The following is a 27,500-nucleotide window of genomic DNA, read 5'->3' as shown; positions in this document are numbered from 1 at the left end:
GCTAGAAACTTCACTTTTTTTTTCTGTTGATTTATTTCTCTGAGAGTTTTCTCACAAAGTGAATTGACCTTGCACAATTAGCTTGATGTAATCTTAGGAAAGAAAACATATGAAGTATGCTGTAGGGGAAAACTGATACATGCTCTAACTTGCCATTTCGTTTGACAATCATTTTCCACAGCTTCTGTTCTGATGGGTTGGGGTGGGATGGGGAACTGGGGGTTATTTTTAAACACAATCAGCTCTCCATGCAAGAAATTCAAATACTTGCTGATCTCCTTCTGCAATATCAGCAGGACCTGGGAGACCCACCATCTCATACTGAGGCACACAGGGCTCTCTTCCAAGGATACTGTTGCCCAAGGCTATTTGCCCACCAGTATAGCACCCTCAGAAGTTGGGTCTGAGATCTGAGCTGCACATGTGTGTGAACCTGGGAGTTCTTCCCACAAAGCTTTTGAGGATCACACAGGATAGGTCCAAATGCATCGCGTGGAGGAAGATGGACTGTTTTCCTGTCCTCATCTGCAGTCAGAGTCCTTGGAGAGCACAGGATACTGCAGTCCGAGAACTTTCTATTCCCAAGGCCCACATGTCTAGGTCCTCATTCATCCCCTCTTGTGCTGTCCTCTGTATCCTTAGATACAGGATCCACTTTCTAGCCTTCAACTCAACTGTGTGAACATCTGGAGAGGGTTTTGCTTTCACAAGTCACCAGCTGGCACCAGGAATGGATTCTGCACAGGCCAGACCCAAAAGAGACCTTGATGTACGTGGGGGATAGTAGGTGTGTGTAGCAGCCAAGAGATCCAGAAAAGAGGGTCCCAGGCTCTGTTTCTAGAGTTTCCCAGTCCACTGGGTCCTGTGGCGTTCAAGAGAAAGTGGGATGTTGAAGCCCTGGGGTAGGGGCTGCTAAGATGGGATGATGCCTGGCTAAACCTTCTGGGAAGTTCAAGGCTCCCACATACAGGGCAACTTCACATCTAAGAGTGTGCTCAGGCCGCCCGGAGTGGGCCCAGAAGATGTGAGAGGATGGGACTGGGTGGTGGGAGCTGGAAAGGGTGTCCGTTCAGTCTTCCTTGGTTTTGGTCGTTGAAGCATCTCACTCTGAACTTGGAGAAGCTGCAGAGTCCCCATCCTCCCTGTCCTGCTCCTGTGGGGACACAGGTTGACCCCCCTTCACTCGTTTCCACTTCATTCTCCGGTTCTGGAACCACACTTTGACCTGGAAGGGGAAGCAAAGGAATCGATTAGGTCTCTCTAGGGCTAGGGTCACCCCTCGCTGTGTCGCTCAAGACCTGGAACCCTCACTCGCTGATACCCCGAGGAACCAGGGACCACGCAGATCTTCACTGAGGCCTGCCCACTCTCCGGATGTGGGCAGAGGTGGAATGTCTCTGACAATCACTCTGCGCTGTCCCTCCCCTTCACATGCCCTGTCCCCTCCCTGACAACAGGCTCTACAGGAGAGCAGATCACACCAGCTCATCCTTCCTCACACTGATAAAGCAGCACCTATCAGTTTCTCTGGTTCTGAAGCTAACCATTATTCTCACATGACATTGGGATTATGATCCTATTGCAAAGATGGAAACCCAGACATCACAGGCACCAGGATGTGACAGAGGCAAGATTTGAATCTAAGCCTTCTGACTCCGAATGCCCCTTCACTCTCACAGAGTAGCATCTGAAGACTGCTATTTTTTTTTTTATTACCACTGTTATGCCACACAAAAGCAGGTGTGGTGCTTCAAGGAGAGACCCAAGAGCCAGGGACCTTTTCCTCAGTGACCCAGGACCCAGTACCACATCGTTTTTTGTTTGTTTGTTTGTTTTTTGTTTTGTTTTGTTTCGAGACAGGGTTTCTCTATATAGCCCTGGCTGTCCTGGAACTCAGAAATCCACCTGCCTCTGCCTCCCAAGTGCTGGGATTAAAGGAGTGCACCACCACTGCCCAGTTTTTGTTGTTGTTGTTTGTTTGTTTGTTTTGTTTGCCTGAAAACTTTTTTTTCTTCCAATGAATATTTCCATTCTCTCTCATTATTACTTCAAAATTGTTCCCTGGAATCTGGATTTTATTTTAGCTTTTTGCTTGTTTGTTTGTTGTTTGTTTGTTTTTAATAGGATCTCATGTAGTTCAGGCTGGCCTTGAACTCACTACATAGCCAAGGATGGTCTTGATCTTTGACCTCAAGCTCCTAGTGTGCTGGGATTACAGGTATGTGTAATCTCCACACCTGTTTGAAGTGTGGGGGATTAAACCCAGGGATTCCTGCGTGCTAGGTAAACACTCTACCAGTGAGCTACATCTCCAGCTCATCTTTTGATTGCTTTCAAGACAGTTTCTTAGGCTAGCCTCAGCTCACTGTGTAGCCCACGGTAGCCTTGAACTCATAATCCTCCTGACTCTGCCTCCCAAGTGCTGGGATCCTAAGGTGAGCATCATAACATCGGGCTCGCAGAATCTCCATTTAAACAATGGCCTCGGAGAATCTGAGGCAAATGCTGATTCGAATTTGGGGGAAATCGGATCACAGATGTCCTAATTCTTGTTTCCATGAGAAGTACCAGAGGAACCATTGGGAAACTGGGCTGTACAGGCTCCATCCCAGAACAATTACAGAGTCTCCATCGGTGGAACTCTGATAATTCTCCCTGGGGTGGTTGATTGTACAGCTGTGGCTGAGGAGAAGAAAGGGAGGGGGTCCAGCCAGGGGTGACTGGGATGGGGGTGGGGGGATAGGGGGGTTAGCAGACGGAACACAAGCACCCACGCCCCACCTGCCGCTCCGAAAGGTCCAGGTTGACTGCAATCTCGTATCGCCGGAGCCGGGTCAGGTAGTTATGATGGGCGAACTCAGCCTCTAGCTCCCGCAGCTGCTCCTTGGTGAAGGCCGTCCTCTCCTTCCGGGCCTTGCTGCTGCCTTCTGGCTTTCCTCCTCTGTTCTCCTGGTTGTCTGTGAAAAGAAGGGCCCAAATGGGGGAGACGTGAGTGAGCTCATGACATGAGGGGACATGAGGGGACATGAGGGGGACTCGTTCTCTTCCATTCATTAGCTTATAAACAGTTGGGCAGCATTTCCTGGTCTGTCTCATTTGTAAGTACACTGAGAAGCCATGGTGTCCCTCATTCCTTCTAGCATCTTGTCCCTAAGATGGTCAAGAAACGTTTTTTAGTCCCAGTCTCAAGTGTACTCTTCTTGCTTCCGCTCCCCTCACCAGATTTTTCCTTCCCAGGGCAGGCGACACTCTGCTTGGCTGTTTAAAGTTTGTAGCCCCAGCCTGCTCCAGGAAGGCCTCAGTAGCCTGCAGCTTGGGGGGCCCCACACTCCAAGACAAACAAAGTTCCTAGGAAGGGAGGTGTGTCTGATGGCACCCCCCAGCCCTGCCAGGGTATTTTGGGTATTTTGGTATTCTGGACCTGGGGCCCATGCCTGATCTGGTGAAGGCATTTAGCAGTGAGACCCGGAAAGCGGGAGAGCCGCCAGCCTGAGCGTCGGCTGCGAACTTGTGCAGAGTAGAAATCACTGTGGAGGCGTAAGGTCACTGGAGTAGGAAGGGAAACTCAGCAACCTGTGTGTGTGTGTGCATGTGTGTGTGCACATATGTGTGTGCATGTTAATGTGTGTGTGCACAAAGGTGTATATGTATGTGTGTACACGTGTACGTGAGTGGTGGCCAGATGTCAGCGTTGGCTGTCCTGTGTCACCCTCTAACCTAGGCTTTTAAATTTTTATTTATTTATTTAGGGAGGGACAGGGCTCAGAGGACAGCATCAGGGAGTTGGTTCTCTTCATTCACTGAGAGTCCAGAGACTGAACTCAGTGTGACAGGTTCTTCAGTAAGAGTCTTTACCCACTGAGCCATTTCAATGGCTCCTCTACCTTAGTTTTTGAGACCAAGTGCTTCATTGGTCTGAACCTGGAGCTGGCCGGTTTGGCTAGACTGGTTGACCAGTACGCCCAAGGGTTCTCCTGTCTCTGCTTGCTCATTCTTAGGGATACAGGCCTTTACCACCGTATCCAGGATTTTTTTTTTAAACATGGGCTCTGGTTTTGAGCTCAGGTCCTCACGCGTAGGCAACACTCTCTTTATCAACAGAAGCATCGCAGCCCCAGGCGCCCAGCCACCTGTTTTGACAAGCCCTCCTGATGATCATTCTGGATTGTTCTGGTCAAGTTTATACACCCCTGCTTTAAGATCAGATTGCTGGACTGTTCCCTGGGCCCCAGCAACATCACCATGAGGGGGTGAGAACTGGTCACACACACAGAAGTCAACCCCAGGAGGCCAAATCTGGAGAACCTTCTGGAACCCTGAGGACTGGGCTTCTGTTAGACACAGGGGCTCAGCCCTAACCCATGACAGGGCCAGGAAACAGTGTCTATACCTGCATTTACTCCCCCACCCCTCTTGCCACAGCAATTTAACCAAGTGGTTTCAGCAGTGACCATATTTTACAGACCTGAACTCCAAACACAGAGTTCATGTAACTGCTAAATGGTGACGGCAGGACTCAGACCCTGGCGGTTTAATTCACACAGTTCCATAGGAGAGCTCTTTGAAGAGTTCACTAACTGTGAAGTCTGGTGTTGACAGGAGGGGCTGCATCTTGGATGAAGAGCAGACGGCTGTGCCTCTCCCTCTGCAGCAGTGGTGGTGGAGAGGTCACAGGCAGGAGACTAACACACTTGTATAATTAACGAAGTTGGATAGCCAACTGTCACAGGAACCCTTCCTGCCTGAGGAGGGGGGCATACCGTGGCACTTTCTCTTTTACGCCTCTTGTTAATCTTGGAGGCCTTGGGTGGGTGGGGGGGGTCTATGCTTTCTGTGAGCTGCACACACCCTGTCTCCTTTCATTCCCTCACAAGAATTGGCCTACAGGGTGCTGACTGAGGCCATTGGTCCTCAGAGGCCTGGAGCCTAAGCCACCTACATACAGGGTGAGTGGAAGAATGCAGGCAGCGATGGGACGGGCAAGGGAGACCGCCCACACCCTTAGCTGTGAAGTCAACTTGTGGAGATGGCTGGGGACCCCCCACTTTAACCCTGAGATCCAGTTTGTAACTCTGGCGCTGGCTGCTTCCCTTTGTAGTGCAATCTGTTTGTACTTCAGTTTCTTTAGCTGTCATCCTGTCATCCAGCTGCCAGGGAAGGGAAGAAGGGCTCAGGAAGGTGGCTGAAAGGCACAGGGAGTGGGGTGGGTGAGGGCTCAACTCCCAGTGGGGTCCCCAATGGTGGACGCCCCACCCCCTCACAGGCCAGAAGCTGGAACCAGCCACTGCCTCTTTGATCAGTGGCCGCTGGCTCCTGGCTGGAGAAGGCGGGCCCAGACCTCTCCCAGATGCCTGAGCGTGGGCTGGATGGGAAGCACATGCAGTCTCTGGGTGAGTCCCCCAGGAGTCCTCTGGCCTTGGTGCCTGCCAGGGCCGCTAACCCTGCTGGCAGCGGGCCTGGGAGGGTCGGTCACGCAGCGGATGTGAAGGCCTCTTTAGAGCACATCCCAGCCGGTGAGGCCAGGAAGCCCAGTGACCGCTGAGATTCAGGGTATCCACAAACTCCTGTCCCAGGGGACCCACGGGGCTTCCCAGCCCCTCCTTGTCACAGCTTCAGGGAGTGGACAGTCAGGAGACTTACACTGCAGATTCAATCCCAACTCTCCTCTTTTCCAAGAAACTGGAGAAAATAAACCACTTTCTTCCAAAACTAATTTTTTTTTTAAAGACAGAATTTCATGCCTTTTGGGCTGGCCTCAGGCTTGATAGGTAGTGGAAGATGGCCCTGAATGCTTCATCTCCCTGCCTCCACTTTCCAAGTGTTCTGGATCCTCAGTTCATGCACCACCACCCAGCCTGGCTTTCCTAGGCTAATCTCAAAGCACAGCACCAGAGCCATGGTCTCCGTGATTACGGGAAGACCTAGACAAGTGTGTGAGAGTACTTTTAAACCCTAAAATACAGGGCAAAAAAAAAATTAAGATATATTTTCATTCCATGAGATGCCGTTGAAAAAACCCAAGATAGCGTTAATAACCGCTGGCCTTTTCTCTTTTGTTCTGTCTTAAAGACAGGGTCAGTTTATGCTGCCCACAGCTGCCTTAGAATGATGATCTGCTTGCTTCAGCTCTGCCCATTCTTTGATCACACGTGCCACCACGCCCTAGCTAACAGCTGGCACACTCTCTGCCGTCAGATGTATCCACTTGCTCAGTCCTCATGGAAACCCCACCGCCAGTGGCTACTCTGATCATCCCTGTTTCCTGGTTGTGTGGATTCGCCTGGATCCTCTGGTTAATGCTCTCCCTGGGTTATGACCACTCTTCAGTACCTGGCAGATGGGTAATATTTGTTAAGCTGTTCCTGGGGGTGCCTAGGACCTTACCCAGCAGTGTTTAAGGAGGAGAAGAGAGATCTGAATCGAGACCCACCTGACGAAAGCCAAGGTTCTCAACCTTGACGTCAGACTCTCCACCTTCGGGCTGGGTGCCCTGTCTGAGGGCCTGTACCTGGAACACTGCCTGCCTTCACCGCCAGGGTTTCTCATCGTGGGATGAATGCAGGTTACCACCTAGGGGTTTCCATCCACATCCTCCTTCCTCTCCTCCCAGGCCTACCTCTGTGTGCACGGCATATTCCACAGAACAACTGCCAATGCCCCTGAGGCCTGAGTGTAATCCTTCCTAGAAAGAAGAGCTGGGGGAGAGAGAGGGGACTCCTTTGCAGCGGGTTGTGGACCGATTGCTGGGGCCCTGCCATGGAGTCGGGTCTCTTCTGCCTCCCACTGTCCTGACTTGGATTCTGACATCTGCATTCATCCCGGGATGAGGACCTTTGTGTCTGCCATCAGCTTCCCAGAGGGAGATTAAGTCTTGTCCGCAATGATGAGATGGCCAGGAGTATGAGAAGGAGCCAGGAAATGGAGGTGGGAGTTTGTCTTGCAACAGTACAAAAAAGCCTGTAACATTTTATCAAGTCTTGTGAGGACTCCCAGCTCTTCCAGCCTGAGGTGTACAATTTCCAGGCTCAGACTGACAGTTCGTGTTTACAGTACTGCTACCCAAGGGACTCAAGCACCCTGACAATAGAGTTCATATTTAATTTTTTTTTCTCGAGACAGGGTTTCTGTGTGTAGCCCTGGCTATCCTGAAACTCTGTAGATCAGGCTGGCCTCAAACTCAGAAATCTGCCTGCCTCTGCCTCCCAAGTGCTGGGATTAAAGGTGCCTGGCTATCTTTAAATTTTCTTTTAAAGATTTATTTATTTATTTATATGAATACACTGTAGCTGTCTCCAGACACACCAGAAGTGGGTATCAGATCCCATTACAGATGGTTGAGAGCCACCATGTGGTTGCTGGGAATTGAACTCATGACCTCTGGAAGAGCAGTCAGTGCTCTTAACCACTGAGCCATCTCTCCAGTCCTATCTTTAAATTTTTTAAAAACATGATATAATGTGGGTTTTTTTTTCATGCATGTATGTTTATGCACCATTTGTCTGCCCCGGGGCCCACGAGGGCCAGAATTGGGCAGGAGATTCCCTGGAAGGATACGAGCTGGGAAGAAAAACCGGGTCCTCCGGAGGAGCAGCTGCACTCTTAGCCTCTCATACATCTCCTCAGCTCCAACACGGTTTATCTTTGCTGAGAGCCTGCCCTTCCCTCTCTGCATTTCAGGCTCCTGAGTGTGGAATAATAGGATCGGATGGGATTCCCGTTCTCATGAAGAACTGATGTCAGGGTTCTCTCCCGAGCCATGAGCCCGGCACCCTCTTCAGCTTCCTCTAATCCTGTTGCTTTTCCTTTCCAGGCCTGGGGGAACTGGGGGCCCTTTCCCTTGGTCAGCCCCCTCGCTCCCCTGAGCCTCGGTTTATCGCAAAGCTCCCTCTCATCTTCCCACAGCCCTTAGCTCAAAGACCAGAAATACAGCAGGGACTTTCTCTCCTGCACGCAGAGCTTCTGTCTCTGGCTCAAGGGAGAGAAGAGGGAGAAAGGAGGGGAGGGGATGGGGAAGAGAGAGAGGGAGGGAGGGGAGATGGGAAAGGGGAGGGGAGAGGGGAGGGTGGAGAAGGGAAGGAAAGGGAAGAAGGGAGGGGAAGAAGAAAAGGGGGAGGGGAGGGGAGAGAAGAAGGGGAAGGAGGGGAGGTGTATTGGCAGAAGCATCTGAAAACCCATCGGACAGCCTGGCCTTTGGCACCTGCAGGGTCCTGGCCTTAGGGAGGAGTTTTCCTGACCTCAGGTGAGTCTTCCTGCAGCTCCCCAAGTCCTGCCACTTTCCTCATTTGCAAAGCAAGAACAGCTAAGCCTACCATGAGCATAAGGCTGCTCAGAGGGCAAAAGGACATGGATGGCTGTTAGCCCGTTAGTTAGACGGTGCTTGGCACAGTTGAGCCTGGCTGAAAGAAGAGCCTGTTGGGTGTGATGTCTGAACGATGATCTCACAGACTGAGAGAAGGTGGTCAGAGGTACCACATCCCCAGATCTGTGTGCAGAGCAGGCCCGCCCACCTGCTCACCCACCCTCCTTCCTTCCCTCCCTCCCTTTCTTCTTTTCTCCTGCCTTCCTTCCCCAACAGGGGACAGAGAGGCTGTCCCAGAATTCACAGTGTATTTCTTTTTCTTTTTGTTTTTTCCGAGACAGGGTTTCTCTGTATAGCCCCGGCTATCCTGGATCTCACTTTGTAGAAATCCACCTGCCTCCTAAGTGCTGGGATTAAAGGCGTGCGCCGCCGCCGCCACCACCACCTGCTCACTATGTATTTCAAACTGTCCTTACATTTACACTGAACCTTCTGCCTCAGCTTCCCAAGAACAGGGATTACAGGCATGAGCTAAGGATGTCTTTTAATCAGGTCTTCGAAGCGCCTCTTTCCCGTCTCTGCTTCTTTTTGATAGATTATCAGTCACAGTCACCATCAGCTGCTGTCACTGTTGCTGGGAAGCGCTTTCAGGCGCTGTGCTAGAGTGACCCTCCACTGTGTCCAGCTGTGGACGGAGGAGACACTGCTGACTTCCTCTGTGGTTAGTGAGGAGCTGCCCACCCTCTGCCCTGCACAGCCCTCAGACTGTGGGTCTCCAAGCAGGAGCACAAGGGGACCCTCCATATTGCCCAGAGAAACGCAAACAGGATGTATGTGTGACTGTGGCTCCCACCACGAGCTTCTACATCAGCCCAGGGAGAATCATCTCAGAAGTAGCTGCCAGACTTGGCGGGGTTTCCTGACGCTAGCAGACAGCCTTATCAGGGCCACTGAGAGGGTCAGACAGACTGGGCGGAACACGCCTCTTCTGAGTGCTGCGATGCCTCTGCTCCCCCAACTCTACTGCTCCATTTTCCATAATTTCTGACTGACCAGGCAGAACACACATTCTGTGTTTAAACAGCATTTTGCAGTGGATAAGCGATGTCCGGTCCCAGACAGAGACTTTGTTGGGCTTTCTTATGGACCCCTGGATCAAGCTCACCCCTCCTGGAGATGGAGCCGGAAGGAAAGGGACTCAGGGATGATTTCCTTCCTGTCACTTGGTGATTTTCCAGGTGAGCCAAGTGACAGCAGGGAATCTGCCTCTGGACACACGGCAAGTTAGTGGAAGAGCAGAGCCCAGGACTTAGGTGTCCTTGATACAGCGATCAGCTGGCTTCCCGTGATAGCCTCTTATCGGTGGTACACTGGTTAGAACCCAGGGCTCACATATGCTAGGCAAGTGCTTTCCCAGTGAGTCACAGTCCAGCCTCTCTCCTGTTAGTTATTCTACAAGGCAGGAAAGGCACACACGAGCCCATTGAACAGATAGAAAGATTAAGGCTCAGAGTTAGATGAAGACAGAGCCATCTTTCACACTGCCCCCAGGGAACGGTGAGCATAGAGACCATGACGAGGTCTGGACATTGGGACCGTGTAGCACCTAGTTGCCCCCGGGGACAATATGTGGGCCAGGATCTAGGTCTGGCTCATGGGACTCCCCACGGAGGAGAGAGGAAGAGTCTATTTGGGGTAAAACCTTGGCAAACCCTCTGAAGGAGGAATCTGTGGTTTCCTGAGCTGACTTGAAGCAGATACTGTTACACACCTCAGCTGCTATGCCTTCATGGAGGAGTGGAAAGTCCCCTGAGGCAGGGAGGAATCAGACAGAGGCAGGGAGAAGCTAGTTGGTTGTCTACATCTGGGACCTTCCTGCCTTCCTGGGCTTAGCTTGACTCTTTCACCAGGTGCTACACCATCCCGATGTCCAGACCCCATTGTGGCTATGCAGGTGTGTGAAGAGACAGGAAGCCCAGTAGTGGGACCCGGGAATTTATAGCAGTCGACAGGGTAGCAGGTCCTTCTGGAATGGGAATGGCAGTCTTCACCAAGAGTCTCTGCCGGGGTGGAGTACTGAGTGTGGGCAGTTGTGTTGCACAGAGGAGGACCAGGTCACGAGAGGCTGTGGGGATTGTGGAAGAGCCCAAGGGGGTGTAGTGAGCTGAAAGGGAGGAGGTTCAGGAGGAGGAGGTGATAGCAACGGAGGTAGAGCATCAGCGTGTGTGTGTGTGTGCGTGCACACCCCACCCACATGTGTGTTTCTAGAGAGCAGACCCAGGTGAGCCTTTTCCCGCTGTACTACACCCCCAGTCCGGGGAACAGCAGCCTTTGAGATAACTGGGAAGGCACAGTCACCTCTGGGCTTTGTGTTTTTACATTTCAGATGTCATCATTCACTGTCACCAAAGGAAGTGTGGGCTTCAGGACCAAGGGCCACTGCCTACACAGTTCCTCTACACTGAGAACAAAGAAGGCAGGAAAATACCACCGAACAGTCAAGGACGGTACGTCCAGGCCAGAGGCCAGAGATGGATGGATAAGGAGGCAAGTGTGTGGCCAAAGAGGAAACCTGGGGTAAGGGGCCACCTACCTCTGGGGCTTGTAGGGACATAAGTCCTGCTTCTAAATCGGGCACACCTCTCTGCACCCAGGCATCCCTGATTTACTCAAGCCAGAATGACAGTCTGTGTGTATGCAGCTCCTGAGCCCCACCCTGCCAAGACTTAGGCAGCCCCAAGGCAGCCCCTTGGCTGGCCTTTTCGACGTCTCCAGGCTCTTTAGAGAGACACTCAGCGGGATCTGCTGCCTCAGCAGAAACCTGCTTCTTCTAGAGCTTTGTGGGTGTGACAGTGAGGGGTCAGAGCAGGGGCAGGATTTGCATTCAAACCTCTGAGTTGAGACAAGGTTGAGGCCAAAGGGCCTGTCTGGACCCCAGTCTGCTTTTCTGAGGAGGCACAGTGGCAGTAAGGGTAACTAAGAGGTAAGGGGCACTCAGAGGGACCCTGGTAACATATAGAGCTGCTTCCTCCCCCACACTGGCCACCCAGGGTCCTAAGGCTTCTTTCTTGCTGGAGCTTCTGGGTTTGAGATGGAATAAGATACCGTGTGCACAGTGTTGTTAGGAACGTCGGCACTATGCAGAACACTGTGGCAAATTCAATATAGCCCCCTAACAAAACCTAACATTTCAGACCTTAAACGAATCTTAAAGAATCTTAAATAATCTTAAATCTTTATGAAAATGGAACATCAAAGGACTCGAAACAGCCAAGCTAATCCTCAGAAGGAGACAAAACTGGGAGACTTGGGCCTCCTGATTTCAAAACATATTGTACAGCTATGATAATCAACTGAAATAAAGAGAGCTGAGTGGGCCAAGGCTACACAGCAGGAAATGGACAACTCTGCAACAAATAGTGCTGGGGAGGCTGTATACACACACACACACACCCCCCACAGTGCCAAGTCCTTACCTAGGACGCTGAATCCTTTCCTCATACTAAATAAAAATGAACTATATAGGTTAAGACCCAAAGGCAGCTCCTAGAAAAATAATAGTCCCACAGGGAAGAAAGCAGAGGGCAACTCTCTAGGCCTTTGGATCTGGCCATGTCTTCTTTGGCATGACGTCCAGGACATGGGCAAAAAAGCAAAATCAAATGGGGAAGGGAGGCAGCTCAGTGGGTAAAGGCCTTTCCATTCCCTGGCTCACGTGGTCAAGGAGGGAACTAACTCCAGCAAGTTGTGCTCCAACTTCCACGTGGCTTGTGACACGCCTGTGCCCCACCCCAACTCCATGCACAGGGAGGGAGGTCTCTGAATGAATGAAGACAGAAAATAAAACAGATTGGCTAAGTTGTGAAGACTCTGGAACCCTCATGATACACTATGCGGGGAACTGCAGAATGGAACTCTTGCTATAAAACAGTATGGAGGGTCCTCAGAAAATTAAACCTAGGGACTGGAGAGATGGCTCAGCAGGTAAGAGTGCTTGCTATGAGGTTACAAGGACTGAAGTGTGGATCCAAGCTTCCAAATAACAAGCCAAGTACCGTGCAAATGCCTGGAACTTTAGATGTGAGAGAACGGACACCCTCTTCTGGCTGCTTTACACACACACACACACACACACACACACACACACACACCTTTTAACTAACTAAATATAGAATATGACCCAATAGTTACAGTTGTGGGTAAACATCTGAAATTAAAAAAGTGAGAACAAGCTCAAAGAGATTTGTGTCCACCCATTTCCTGAGGAATTATTCACAACTACCTGGTGACGGAAACAGCAGCCAAATGTCTATCAACACATGAACAGACAAGGGAAATGTAGCGCAAACATACAATGGAATACGGTTCAGCCTTAAAAGAAAGAAATCCCCACCGTGTGCTACAATATCAGCGAGACTTGGGGATTGACTGGTTCGGCAAATATGGACCTGATACCAGTGCTGGCCTCGGAGTGGAACAAGCACTAACAAGACAGCAGCTCAGGGAGTCCGTGTCTGAGTGAGATACCTAGAACATCCAAACTCTTACTGAGAAGCAGGCAGCTGCCAGGGGTTTGAGGACCTGTTCCAAAGAGAAGCTCCGCTTTTGCAAGATGAAACAGTTCTGGAAATCTGCTCTCAACAGTCAATCTGTGGTTGGCTGCTGTAAAAGGTCATTTCAAAACGGTAAAGATGCCAGATTTTATGCTCTGTGTTTTGGACCACAAGAAGAAGAAAGATTTTTCAATAGATCAACCACGTTCAGACAGCTTAGTCAAGTCTCTATGAAGTTGCAAGCTACAGCCAGAAAATCAGCTCAGCTCCTAAAACCATACTACAGTCTGAAGATTCCCTGTTTGTTTTGAGACAGCTCTCTCTAAGTAGCTCAGGCTGGCTTTAGCTTTGCCGCCCTCTCCTCTGCTGGGGTTTGAGGTGTGCCCACCACACTCAGCAAAGTTGAAGTTTCCTGACAGTAGCTGTCATTGATACGATGCTGTGCATTTAAAACTCCACAGGCTTTAAACAGGGAGAAAATATGATCAGAAAAGTGGTTTTTGACCTGGATATTAAAATACGTAGATTAAGGGAACCAGGGCAAAATGGCAACGTCAGGAAGGAAAGAAGGCAAACTGTGTGAGGAGGCCAGTACTAGGTGTGGCTCTGTAGGAAGGGGGTGGGGGAGAGGGAAGAGATGGGGGGGAAAGAGTGAAAGAGAGGAAGGGGGAGAGAGGAGAGAAAGAGGGAACAGAGAGGTAGGAGGGAGGTGGTAGGAATAATGAAGGTTTGGGTAGTTGTGCAGGGCGCTGGAGATCAGAGCTTAGAGGGAAGAATTAAGGGCAGGAGAGACGCAGGACCAGGCTCTGAAGGAGGCTAAAAGATTCAGGGGCTGACAAAGGCTCTGCTTGGTGATCGAGGGTGGGGGCGCCGGGACGCAGGGTACCCAGTGCTACTCTAAGGCAGCGGGGCAGCTTCCCAGTAGCCGAGCTGGTCACATGCAAGCTTCCCTTGAACTCCCCACCAGGAAGTCACTGACAATCCCCCATTCCCATAAATTAAGGATGATTACAGTAGTAGCCTGACCGCTTAGGGGAGAGCAGAGGTGGGTTCGCAGCTGTCCCTGCCAGTAGGGGTCTTCAGCACCCCAGGCCAGGGCGGGGGTGGTGGTGGGAGTGGGGGTAGGCAAAATAAGATTGCACCGCGGGTCTCCAGAGACCTCTCAGGGTGGGGGAGGGACGCACGGCTTTTATGATCCTTTACTGCAAGAGAATCCGCTTCAGCTTCCAAAGAGAGCAAGGTGGGAAGCTGGGGTCGGGGGCACTGGTGACGGAGAAGGGTGCAGAGTCCATGGCTGGAGTCTCCCGGGCCAGACTCTTCCTCTCCCTCCCTGCACAGCTCCACAGCTCCGATTGAAACGCTAGTTGATCACTACTGGATTTTAGGACCAAGAGATTGTAAGAAGTTCACATATCCCAGGAATTTCTGAGACACTATATCTGGAATATTCAATTGTACTGTTCCCACCAATACAGGAATGTTAACCCTTTTTCTTTTTCTTTTTCTTTTTCTTTTTCTTTTTCTTTTTCTTTTCTTTTCTTTCCTTTCCTTTCCTTCTTTCTTTTTAAAAAACAGGGTCCTATGTACCCCAGGTTGGCCTGGAATGCTACCAAGCAAAAAAAAATATTGAATTTCTAATTCTCCTGCCTCCACTTCCTAGGTGTTGTAGTTCCAGGCATTCACTATATCATCTTATTTATTGAAGTCCTGAGATCAAATCCCAGAGATTTCAATCTCTGCCCTCTGAGTTCTACCCCTACCCTCTCCCCCATTCCCCTCATCCTATGTTCTAAAGCAGTGGGTTCTTAACTTTCCTAATGCTACCATCCTTTAATACGGTTCCTCACACTGCAGTGATGCACTAACCATCAAGCTATTTCCATTGCTGCTTCATAACTGTAATTTGGTACTGTTATGAATTGTAATGCAAAATATCTTAGTTTTCCAACGGTCTTAGGTGACCCCTGTGAAAGGGTCATGACCTACAGGTTGAGAACTGCTGTTCTAAAGGCTAGTTCAGGAAATACAGACTTAATACTAGTCACAGCTGCTACCAAACTTTTATTATGCACCTGATGCAATGTGAAATTTTCAATTTACTGTACTTAACCTTCCTGAATGCTCTATGTGGTAAACGACATTGTTACAGCCCCATTTTTCAGCTGGAGAAGTAGAAGCTGCAAGAATGTAACAACGTCCCCAGAATTGCAGTAACCTTGTCCCTCCATCTACCCGGCAATGAAGTACAGTGGTCCAGGCTAGTCAGCCTTCCTGGGCTGGCTCATAGGGACTTGGATGAGGCACTCAGATCCCAGCAATCAAGATAACGTTCAAGTACATTGAGAAGTAGAGACAAAAGCATCAGGAAGTTCAAGGCTAGCCTTGGCTACTTAGTGAGCTTGAGGTCAACCTGGGCTACTTGAGATCCTGCCTCAAATAAAACAAAGCAAAGCAAAACAAAACAAAACAAAACAAAAATCAAAAGACTAGAATAAAAATTAAGATATGGGGAGGTGACTCAGTGGTAGAACCCTTGCCAGGTGTGTACCAGGCCCTGGGCTGGGTTCCCAGGAACCCTCATGGTAATCTATAATGAACAACAGCAACAAAAAGTATTAGAGGATCTGGGGGTGACAAAAGACCCTGGGGTAGTGAGGAATTTTCTGTAGGCTTTGTCGTTTAAAATTTCCAGATTCTGCAGCCAGTTGTGAGCCTCCCTGGTGAGGCTCGTAGGAAGCTGACCCTCCTGCCTCCTCCTTCCTCCACAGTTAAATTCCAAATGGCAGATACGATTGCACCTGGGCCATAAAGATCTCCCCACTGACCAGCCGCATGGGATGGAGGGAAAGTGAGTTCACGACCCCATTCCTGTTGTCTGTTTCCACTGCTAAACTGGAGGGGCCCCAAGTGAGAGGACCCAGGGGTCCCCCCATGCGTGGGAGTCTTTCCAGGTCAGAGATTGACTCTCTGACGAGCCACGTGCACGCTCATGTCCCCAAAGCACTGCTATTGGCTTCTCGCCAAAAGGGAAGATTTCCCATTTGGGTTTTTCGGAGACTTGGGATAATAAAAGATTTTGCCTGAGCCCAGCAATCTCCCGGATCCCGTCCTCAAGCCCTTGGCCCTCCAGTGAGTGTCCTGGAAAGAGGCTAGATGCTGCAAGATGCCAGCGGAGCTGGGGGAGCAGGAGTGGTAGCTACCGCCAAGGAGAGAGGCGTGGCCTAGTGGGCGGGGCCACACCTGCTCTCCGCATCCGAAGGACCCACTCAGCTCTCCTGCTGAGTTAGTCTGAATGGTTGATCCCACCTGCCTAAAGGGCTCTTCTCTTTAGCCTTGCGGATGCACTGTTTGTTATCACCACCCACTGTCAGTACATCCAGAGGGAACGTCAAACCAAGCCATGAAATACCATATGAGGACAGTGCAGGAATCTTCCGGAGGATTTGGAGTTTGGAATCTCAGGGTTCATTTCACTTCTTAGAGGACCAAATCTGGTTTGCCTGTTTTCCCAGTCAAGAGACTTACACACACACACACACACAGAAAAACTCAGCTTGACTTCAAGATGTTCCTGCCTCGGTCTCCTGAGTATGGAGATCACCGTCTTGGGCCACGGTGCCCTGTTCTTTTTCACATGTGCAGAACGGAGATGCCAACAAGCCTGCAGTCCCACTTTGCAGACTTGTGGGACTCAAAACGCCTGCCGTCTGTAGCTCCCACCATTCGGAACTTCCGTCCTTCCTCCTCCAACTCAAACCACAGCCTGCAGAGCTCCTCTCACCTCAGCCGGAGCCCTCCAGAGACAAGACCTCTTTTCTAGAAACTAGTGCCCAGGCAAAAGGTGGATACTCCGATACACACACTAGGTCAAAGGGGCTTAGGAAGAGAGGCCTAGCAAGTCCTCCTCTATCCCCAGGCCCTCTTCTGATTGGGCCCAGAAAGGTCCTTTGTAAGTTCAGTGGGCATTCCCCCTCAGGAGCACGGGAGGTGGGGGGTGGGGGGTGGGGAATGGGGGTGGGGGGGTCGGGGGACGGCGGGACATTGGGAATGAGGCTGGGACAGTGCCTTTTCTGAGCAAGGTGGGAATGGCAACAGGGGACCAGACAAAAGGTGACTAGGTGGTGAGTGGGCCTTATGGGAAGACAAGGAGAAGCCCCAGGAAGAGAGACAGACTTTGTGATCTTTTCTCCAGCCTCAGTAGCCATCTTTACCATACCTCCTATGGCCACAGGTCTTGGCTCTTGCCTCTGCCTCTCTGCCTCTCTGCCTCTCTGCCTCTCCCAAGGCTGCTGTGGTCCCTGAAAAGGACTCTCCTTGCAGCACCGGCTTCCCTGAGGCCCCACTAGAACTTGTCAAGCTGAGCTGTCCCCTAAGTCTGAGCACCACCCTTGGGCAGTTTGCCGCAGACCCCACTCTCCCTCTCCCCGTCACCCCTCCCATCCCTCTCCCCCTCACCTCTCCATCCCGGCCATAGTCCTGCACCTCTGCCTCTGGGCTTTTGATCTAGGGTCTTGGCTCAGGGTGGACACCTAGAGTCTCAGACCCAGCCCTAACCCTCAAGCCTCTGTCCCAGCTACATGACAAGCTCTAGCTATGGTCCTGGGACCATTTGGAGCCTGCTGGAATGTGGTGTGAGTCAGAGGCAGCCTAGCTTCGGGAAGAGACCTCACCAGTGTGAACCCATCCCATTGTACCCTCCAAATCCTTCCTGACCCTGATGTCATTTCTCACACACATTCTTAGCAGGGACCCAGGAACACTGGAGGGGAAAAAAGCCACCCCAATATTCTAGAACCCCTACAGTAGATGCCTTCCCCCATGTTTGAGAAAGTTAGACAATGCTTTTTGAAGTTTACAGGAAGGGCCCCTAGATTCAGAGAGGGCTAACAACTTGCACAGTAAAGGAAGAGTATGTTTCTCCATCACCTACCTGATCTCTCTTTTTTCCTTCTGGGTGATTTCTTCTCTGTCTCATTGGCGATGGTCCCGAGTACCATGCAGTCCTCCCCCAATCCTCCTGTGCCATCCACCAGGCCCGGGCTGCCTGCCCCCATCTCTCTGGTGCTCCCAGCTGGGCCCAGGTTGAGCCTCTGCCCGGCTTCCGAGATGGGGAAGAGCCAGTCAGGGGTCTGTGGGAAGGCAGGATGCTGCTCGTTGAAGATTCGCTCAGCCCGGGGCAAGCTGTGTGGAGTGGCTGCCAGGCAGGAAGCAGAGAGGTCCGGGTATGCTGCTGTCGCTGGGAAGTCTGACTTTTGGTGAAAGGAAAACGGGGTTGGGGGATAATGGGACAGCCCTGAGGTGCTGCTGCCTTCCGAGTGGGGGTTTCGAAGGCAGCCCCAGACAGGGGCTGGAGGCTGGGGGTTCCTCACACAGCTGTTGGCCACCGGATCCATCTGCTGTCCACTGCCTGCCCCAGTCCGTTCAAAGGTGTTGCACTTTTTTCTATTCAGAGTTTTGTAATTAAAAAAAAAAAAATTAAACAGTAGAGAAAAATGTTGAACGGAAACTTTACCCCAGGAACCAAAACAAAAATTTTGCCTCAAAGTCCCCACACACGTGGCCAGGAACACACATGTGCATGCCCACACCTGTCTAGGCTTCACGGCTGCCTTCCTGTCCCCCGACACGCGCTGACTATTGGGGTCCCTCGTGCACGGAGTCGTTTCCTACTGTGCTGAACGGTTTGACTGCTCTACCTCGGACCCTCCCATACTGACAAGCCCTTCCCGGGGACCCTGAGTGAATGAATGTCTGCAGAGGGCTGGACCCGGTGCTGAGACAGACTTTTAAATCCTGCGGTGGGGAGAGAGTGACAAATTTTTGGAGTGAAATGTGAGAGAGGAGAGGGAGGGGTCAACCCACCGACACAAGGTCCCCTCCAACCAAAACCCGAGCAGGCAGCATTATCATCAGAAACCTTATACCCACATCTAATGGCATTTGCAGACGTAGACTTTTAAAGAAACATTGTCTGTTTTATTTTTTTAAGGAGAGAGAGAGAGAAAGAGAGAGAGAGAGAGAGAGAGCACAAATGCTCACACACACACACACACACACACACCACACACATCCGAGATCGTTTGAGCACGTCCTGGTAACACAATAAAGTTATTTTTATTGCCTTGTTAACAAAATTCCCCAAGTCTTGGATTTAGAAAAGCTTTCGGTCGAATCCAGAATCCACCAAAAGCCAAATTCTGGGGAGCGAGGGGGAAAGTCTGTTCAAAAGACAAACCTGGTGATTGCCTTGATTTAAAGACTTTCTACCTCTCCCTGGGGGAACAGAAAAGGGAGGGGGAGTGAAAAGTAATCTCTCTCTCTCTCTCTCTCTCTCTCTCTCTCTCTCTCTCTCTCTCTCTGTGTGTGTGTGTGTGTGTGTGTGTGTCTGTCTGTCTGTCTGTCTGTCCATCTAGGTCTCATCTTGGCAGCCCAGTGGTGTGTTCTGTGGTATAAAGAAAGATATACTCCAGAAAAAAAAATTCTCTTTATCTAAATGGCTGGTCTTACTTTCTCTGTAACAACACTGAGCATCTAAGTCTCACGACTCCACCTTTAACCCCCAACTTCCACGCCAGTTAGCCACACTCTTTCTAGAGAGCCTCCGGGCAATTTGTCTCTGAAGCCAAGGCTCTTAAAGTCCTTGAAGTTTCCAGGGGTCCTTCCCACCTGTCGCCACCTGTCTCCACCCTCAGCCTCCCAGACCTGCTACCCTTTCTCAATCCCTGGGGGCATCTTAGGAACCCTGGGCCTGGAGGCAGGAACCCAGAATCCTCTATTCCATGAGAATTTGTCCCCAAAAGAGTTCCCATGTGTCTTTCTAGCCTGTGTATGTGGTGTGTGACCAGCCCAGGTGGCATTTCACTTGGCTTAGCTATAGTTCAGTGACTCTCAACCCTCCCTGTCCTGTGACCCTTTAATAAGGTTCCTCATGTTGTGGTGACCCCCCAACCATAAAATTACTTTCATTTCTACTTCATAACTGTCATTTTGCTAGTTATGAACCTTGATGCAAATACCTGTGTTTTTAAAAATGGTTTTCAACACCCCCTGTGAAAGGGTGGGTATATTCCAAAGGAGTCAACACTCACAAACTGAGAAACTCTGGTCTACACTGCACCTGTATCTAGCTAGCTTCTCAGCCTCTGGAGGGTTAACATTGTTTCTTAGAGATTTCCACCACCAGCTTGGAGCCTCAGAGGCAAGGCACTGTGAACTCTGCTGGCTGGTCCCAGACACCAGGGGTCCAGGAAAGGAGCAGCAGATGAACTTAAAGCCCAAGTTTACCTGGGACATGATACCTCACCTCTCCTGGCCTCAGGTGATTTAGCCCCTACCCCTAGCCACTGGCAGGTCCTTAGCAGCAAATGCTGTTCTAACCATCTGGACATCTCTCAGAGCTTGAAGGATAGAGAAATTGAGAAACTTATACCAGGCTACATTATAGGGAAGCTTTCAGACCAGGAGGCAGCTTATGCTGACTGTACCAGCGTACCTATCTGGGAATTTTACTTTATTGAGTTTATTTATTTGTAATTAGTGTGTATTTTTGCATGCACGTATGCAAACATGTATTCATGAGTGTGTGCGCACGTGCGCACGCGCAATTGTGCACACATGTACACACACATGCATAGCTATCTTTGCATCTGCATGTAGATGTCTTCTTTGAGTGCTTTCCACCTTATTTTATTTACTTTTGAGACGGGGTCTCCCTGTGTAGCGTCCTGGACCTTCCTCTGCAGATCAGGCTGGCCTCGAACTCACAGAGATCCACTTGCCTCTGTGTCCCTAGGGCTGAGATTAAAGATGTGAACCACCATGCCCTGCCCTCCGCGTCTTTTTGGGAGTGGGGTGGGGCTGGGGGAAAGGTCTCTCACTGAACCTGGAGCTCTCCGTTCATTTGGCTAAGTTGATGGTCAGCAAGTCCTTAAGACTATCTTTGCCTCCTTGCTAAGGCAGGGGTGTGAGATGTGCGCTGCCGGCTCCCAGCCCAGCTTTCCCACGCGTGCTGGGTCCTCGTGCACGTGTAGCACGCACATTACCCACTGAGCCTTCCCTAACGCCAGAGACAGACGCTCGTTATGTAGCTCGAGCTAACCTAACTGGGTAGCCCAGGCTGGCCGCGGATTTGGTCCATCTGCCTCAGCATTCTAAGTGCTGAGACTGGAGTTGTGTACCGCCGGGCTGGGTCACCTGGAACTTTGAATTAAACTGTTTTTATGAAAGGCACAGTGGGCTGAGGACGAACGAGGCTCCCGTGACTACTTCTTAATAACCTGATGGTGCTACATGGAGAAGGTACGGGAAAGCCCGCACAGAGATTTCCATAGGAGCAGCCTAGTGGGGCTCTGCAGGATGGAAGGCGCCCACGGGGGTGAGGGGCGGGGCTAAAGAGAAGATGGGGCTGTCAGCCCCTTAGGAAGCCCTTGGGGCCTGACCCAGGCGAGCTGTAACCAGATCCCTGTTGGGCTCCTTCTCACATCTGGCTCAGGGTCCCCATCCCAGGGAGGCCTCCTTGGCCCTTTGCCCTGGGAAAAGGTGGGCACCGGGTCACGGTGGGGTGGGTGGGGAGGTCAGAAAGGGCATGAGGCGGGGGGCACAGCGGGGTGCTATGTGCTGGGAACATAGGGCCTGGCACCCTGGTGCCCCAGCAGCTGCTGGCGTCTGTCAGCCCCCCTGGGGGCACCACAAGGCCGCCACCTCTACATCTTCCTGACAGGCCCCTCTTCTAAGGCCAGGCAAAAACAACAGCCCCCTCCCAGAGCATCCCATTTGTCAGCTGAAGGCTGGCCCTGCACCTTTAACCTCCTCAAAGTCAGCAGTTCCCTGTCAAGGCCCTATGGGGCCAGGAGACAAAGATGGATGGAGGTGGCTGTTTGCAGAGGAAAGCTCTTGGCTGCAGCCAAGGCGAGTGGTCCGGAAGGGAGGGGCCCTGGCTTCTGGTGTGGCTGGAGGTAGCCCAGGGAGGAAGAGGAAAGACACAAGGGTCCCCGGAGGGCTTCCAGCTGGGCCACACCTCAACCATCCTACAGAATGCTGGGAATTTCCTCCACTGCTCACTACAAACAGGCCTTCCTTGACCAGACAGGCCTGTTTCTGAGCTGGTGACCTCAGCCACCTGTGTCTGGTGAAGATGCTGAAGGTTCAGGGAGGGGCTGGAGGTGGGAGGTCCCCATTCAGGGAATCTGTTCTTGCTGTCCTTGGGCCCTGTGATCTCTGGAAAAATCATAGTTTTTCTCTGGTTTTCTCAGTGGTGAAATTAAATTGATTCAGCTTCCTAGGGATGTGCGTGTGAGCTGATCCCTGAAGAAAGGGAAGGCTGACAGAGAAAACCAGGCATAAGAAAAGCACAGGTCGAGGCTGGAGAGATGGCTCAGCGGGTAAGAGCACTGACTGCTCTTCCAGAGGTCCTGAGTTCAAATCCCAGCAACCACATGGTGGCTCACAACCACCCACAATGAGATCTGATGCCCTCTTCTGGTGTATCTGAAGACAGCTTACATATAATAAATAAATAAATCTTAAAAAAAAAAATGGTGGATGCTTTGCCATAGAGCTGTGGCCTCCCACCTCTAAAAAAAAAAAAAAAAGAAAAGCACAGGTCCTTCTTTTTCCTTAACTATGTGGAACCCCATCTGACCAAAAGATGCCCATCTTAGCCCCAAATTATTATTGTTGTTGTTGTTGTTACTAATGATATTATTGCCCCCTCTCTGTGTTTGCATGTGTGTGTGGTAATGTGTGGATGAAGGTGTGTGCATATGGAAGCCACCCGCTGGTGTCATTCCTCAGGACATCAGCTTGCTTTTTGAACCAGGTCTCTCACTGACCAGGGACTCACGAGCTCAGCTAAGCTGATGGACAACCAGCCCCAGGGGTGCGTCTGCCTCTACCTCCCCAGCAGCTGGACTGTGAAGACACGCCACCACATCCAGCTTTGTATACGGGTTCTGGAATCAAACTCAGTGCTTTGTACTTGCAACTGTATGTGCTGTCCCAGGGGGGTCACCTCCCCAGCTCCCAGACTCCTTCCTTCTTCTGTGGTCACACAGCACATATAACACAAGCATGGTTGGGGGAATCAGGAGTGTATAGGTTCAAATCCCACCTCTCCCATTAGTAAGTGGCACTGAGCAACTCATTTGATCGCACGAGCTTCGTTTTCCCTTTCTGTAGCATGGAGTTAAATTTCTTTCTTCCTCATTGACTTGCAGAGTGAGGTCGCATATAAAAACTTATGACATGTGAGACCCGCCTTGCCTAAGTCACTGTTCTATTGCTGTGAAGAGACACCTCGACCAAGGCAACTCTTGTAGAAGAAAGCATTCAACTGGAGACTTCCTTAGTTTCAGAGATTTAGTCCATTATCATCATGGTGGGACCCCGGTGCTGGAGAAGTAGCTGAGAACTACATCCGGAGAGAGAGGAGAGAGAGAGAGGGGAGAGGGAGAGAGGGGAGAGGGAGAGAGTGAGGGGGAGAGGGGAGAGGGAGAGAGGGAGGGGGAGAGGGAGAGGGGGAGGGAGAAGGAGAGGGGAGAGGGGGGAGAGGGAGAGAGGGAGGGAAGAGGGGAGAGGGAGGGGGAGGCGAGAGGGAGAGAGGGGAGAGGGGAGAGGGAGAGAAGGGAGAGGGAGAGGGAGAGAAGGGAGAGGGAGAGGGAGAGAAGGGAGAGGGGGAGGGGGGAGAGGGAGAGGGGGGAGGGGGAAGAGGGGGGAGGGGAGGGGGAGAGGGGGGAGAAGGGAGAGGGGAAGAGGGAAAGGGGGAGGGGAGAGAGGGAGAGGGAGAGGGGGTGAGAGGGAGGGGGGGAGAGGAGAGAGGGAGAGGGAGGGAAGGGGGAGAGGGGAGAGGGGGAGAGGGGAGAGGGAGAGGGAGGGAAAGGGGGAGAGGGAGAGGGGGAGGGAGACAGAGAGAGGGGAGAGGGAGAGAGGGGAGAGGGAGAGGGAGGGAAGAGGGAGAGGGGGAGGGAGACAGAGAGAGGGGAGAGGGGGAGAGGGGAGAGGGAGAGAGGGAGGGAGAGAGGGGAGAGAGGGCGAGAGGGAGGGGGGAGAGGGGAGAGAGAGAGGGAGGGAAGGGGGGAAAGGGAGGGGGGGAGAGGGAGAAGGGGGAGAGGGAGAGGGGGAGAGAGCGGGGGAGAGAGGGGAGAGGGGGAGAGGGGGGGAGAGAGGGGAGAGGGGGAGGGAGGGGAGAGGGAGGGGGGAGAGAGGGGAGAGGGAAGGAGAGAGGGAGAGAGAGAGGGAGAGGAGAGGAGAAACCTTAAAGCCCACCTGCTGTGACACACTTCCTCCAACACAGCCACACCCCTAATCCTTCTCAAGTAGTGCCTAAGTATCTAAGCATTCGGATAGCCTATGGGGGCCTTCTTATTCTTAAGGACAATGCCAGATGTGAAATGCTAAAGTACCACATGAGAGGGCACCTGTGGTGAGCAGACAGAGGCACTATCCCCACAGTTCCCCACTCCAGCAACCTGAAGTGCTCTCCTAATGTTTTAGGGACCTTAGCTTGGGCCATATTGACGTTTGTGGCTTTGACCCTGAGAACACTTTCTGGACTAGGGAGTTTGTGAGGCAGAGCCTGGGATTTTATTTAAAGTGGTTTGCTTTGTTTTGTTTTGCTTGTTTGTTTGTTTGAGACAGGGTTTCTCTGTGTAGCCCTGGCTGTCCTGGAACTCACTCTGTAGACACGGCTGGCCTCGAACTCAGAATTCTGCCTGTCTCTGCCTCCCAAGTGCTGGGATTAAAGGCGTGCGCCTCCACTGCCTGGCCAAACCTTTCTTTTTCTACTTAATCTTCCCATCCGCGCTAAGACCAGACTCCTGCTTCACAGGGGAAAGGCTGTAGCTTTGGCTCCTGGGCAGAAGGCTCTAGGGGACTTTCAGTGAGGTCATTCAGGGGGAGGTGAGAGGAACGCCGTCCCAAATGGAGGGAGGAAGGCCCCTCCGAGCACACTGGTCCGGAAACACTGAAGGCGAAGGAGCTGGGCTTCCAAGCCTCGGTGGGAGCCTGGGGCACCAGCCGCTCCCTTCAGGCCCCCATCCCAACTGTTTCTTTCCAGGCTGCAGGGCCATTATGTCGGGGAAACAGCTAAGCAGATAGGACAGCAAGCCCACGATTTATGTGGTGTGGGAACGGCTCCGCTTTCCCTCACTGTTTACCCAGCAGTATATTTTAGGGCAGAAATCAGCATGCGGAGAACCGCAGCTGTGAATTATGGGCTCTGGCTGGGAGGGTCACGAGGGCACCTCTTCCAGAGTGCTGCCCACAAGTCTGCCCCGCCTCGTCTCTGTCCAGGTGGAAAAGGAGGACCTGGGCAGGTCCTCTGAGCAAGGCCGGCATCCCTGGGTTTTGGTTAAAGTTGTAATGGTCATTCTGTGAAGATGTTGAAGCAGGAGATATGGGAGACTAAAGCCCTCAACCATTTACCATTGCCAGCATTGCCTTGCAAGAACACACACTGAGTTTTACCAGGTCTTTCAAAGGAAGCCAGAGTTCCGGACTTTTAATATAAACAGATTACCAGGATTTAATCCAGCATCCTCTCAATGTCTTTACATTTCCTTACTTGTTTGTTTGTTTCTTTATCATGTGCATGCACAGGTGCACACAAGCATTTGTTCATGTGCATGCATGCCCTGGAGCACATGCGACCACCAGAGGATAACTTTCACGAGTGTTCTCTCCTTTCTCCATGTGGTCTCCAAGAACCAGATGCAGGCTGTGCCGCTCGGTACCAGCACCTGAGCCTGCAAAGCCACCTTGTCAGCCCCTCAAACGTAAATGTTGAGAGTGATTTCAAGACACCACTTATTGGGTAAGAGGCCTCTGAGGGGCTGGGAATAGCGAGTGGGGTACACCTTTAATCCCAGCATTCGGGAGGCAGTAGCGGGCAGAGCTCTGTGAGTTTAAGACCAGCCTGGTCTACATATCAAGTCCCAGACCAGGCAGGGCTACATAGTAAGACTCTGAGACAAACAAAACAAAACCGTAAGCAAACGAAGAGGCTTATGGGGCTGGCTGGGCATGGTGGTGCATGGCTATAACCTTAGTACTTAGGAAGCTGATGCAGGAGGACTGTGACTGTAGCCTGGGCTACAAAACAGAGCCCATCTCAAACAAACAAAAACAAAAAGCTTGTGTGTGTGTGTGTGTGTGTGTGTGTGTAAGCCATGAAATTATAACCCCTAGTATAGTCTGTCTCCCTGCTTCCTGGAGCCACCCACTGAGCATGGGGAAAACTAGGTGGAAGAAACAAATTCTGTCCCATGTTCTCTCTCTTGGTGGGTCTCACTTCTCCAGGCTCCCACGTGACTCTCACTTGCATAAATGACCTTCACAAACCCCAAATAACCCACGTTATTTCTGGAATTGACCCTGAGAAGCACAGCTGGCTGGGATCCTCTTTTTTTACTGGTAAGGACACGAAGGTTCAAGGTTCAAGCCATTTGGTTATAAAGTTCTAGCCTTCGAAAGGGCTGAGGCTGGGACCTCAAGTTACAGATCTAGGCCATTCTGCACCCACACTGAGTTATCCCATTTGGAAAAAAAAAAGGCCGGGCTCCTTGGGAGGACACAGCCTGAACCAAATCAAAATGCCCAATGGGACCTGTAAATGGATGGAATACTCGATAGACAGCATATTCTTTGTAATTTAAAGTTAGTCGAAAATCCATAGGTTATCAGTTCTTGAAGGGGTAGAAGGTGTTTGATAGCGCGGCGATACTGTGCACGGCTTCATGACGCTCTGCTGGGTCTGGAGGGCTGGCTGGATGCTCTAGGGTGTTGTAATGAGCCCGTCTGCCTTCTGTTATCCTAGTGCACTGGGAGGCAGCTTACACCCTTCCTCCCAGGTTGGCTGCAAAGAGGGGAGAGAAGCAGAGAGCAGTAAGGCACCGGCCTTTCCACACCGTCTCTGTCCACTGCAGAGCAGTGTTATAAGGAAATCAGTAGGGCTGAGAGATGAGCTGGAGAGATGGCTCAGCGGTTAAGAGCACTGGCTGCTCTTCTGAGGGTCCTGAGTTCAATTCCCAGCAACCACATGGTGGCTCACAACCATCTGTAATGGGATCCGATGCCCTCTTCTGGTGTGTCTGAAGACGGTGACAGTGTACTCACATAATACATCTTTAAAGAAAAGAAAGTCGGGGGGGGGGCAGTTAATGCTAACAAGCTCCCTTCTCTTTCACAGCTGCTTCTGTGTTCACCATCCAAGCGCCTGTAACTGAATGGCCTCGGAGCATCAGAGTAGCAGGAATCACAGCAGGTTGGAGATTCATTCGATCGTGGAGAAATCTGAGGCCCAGAGAGGTTAAGGCTTTGTCTAAGAGACAGGTTGTAAAAATTTGAGTTTCTAGTTTCCTGGTTTTTTTTCTTGGAGTCCCACATGGAAGCAGGAAAAAAAAAGATTCAGGGGAACTTGACCCACAAACCATCACATACACGATAGCTATTCAGGATCTTTGGCTACAGAGTGCAGGTCAGATCTCCCAGCCTGGGGAGTGGGAGGCAGGAGGGAGCCCTTTAGTTCAGGGCAGAGAGAAGTCAGGGCAGCTGAGACCCCACGTGGGGTTTATGGTTTCATGAGTGTCGGAGTGATAAAAAATGTGGTTATTTCCAGCTTGCAGCCTCCCAGAGTCTGTCTTGTTCTAATTGAA

The 27,500-nt window shown here is 51.4% G+C and overlaps 1 protein-coding gene across 1 annotated transcript; it reads right to left on the bottom strand.

The window, feature by feature from the left end:
* Positions 1-27: 27 nt before the first annotated feature.
* Positions 28-18,641, bottom strand: Meox1 (mesenchyme homeobox 1). Its single transcript, XM_052197022.1, has 3 exons — positions 17,783-18,641; positions 2,782-2,957; positions 28-1,225 (listed from the first exon to the last, which is right to left on the bottom strand). The coding sequence occupies exons 1-3, from the start codon at positions 18,243-18,245 to the stop codon at positions 1,103-1,105; spliced, it is 762 nt and encodes a 253-aa protein (XP_052052982.1). The 5' UTR covers positions 18,246-18,641; the 3' UTR covers positions 28-1,102.
* Positions 18,642-27,500: the final 8,859 nt, after the last annotated feature.

The sequence above is a fragment of the Apodemus sylvaticus genome, chromosome 10, assembly GCF_947179515.1.
Source record: "Apodemus sylvaticus chromosome 10, mApoSyl1.1, whole genome shotgun sequence".
NCBI lineage: Eukaryota > Metazoa > Chordata > Mammalia > Rodentia > Muridae > Apodemus > Apodemus sylvaticus.
This window is presented reverse-complemented; position numbering and strand designations above follow the sequence as displayed.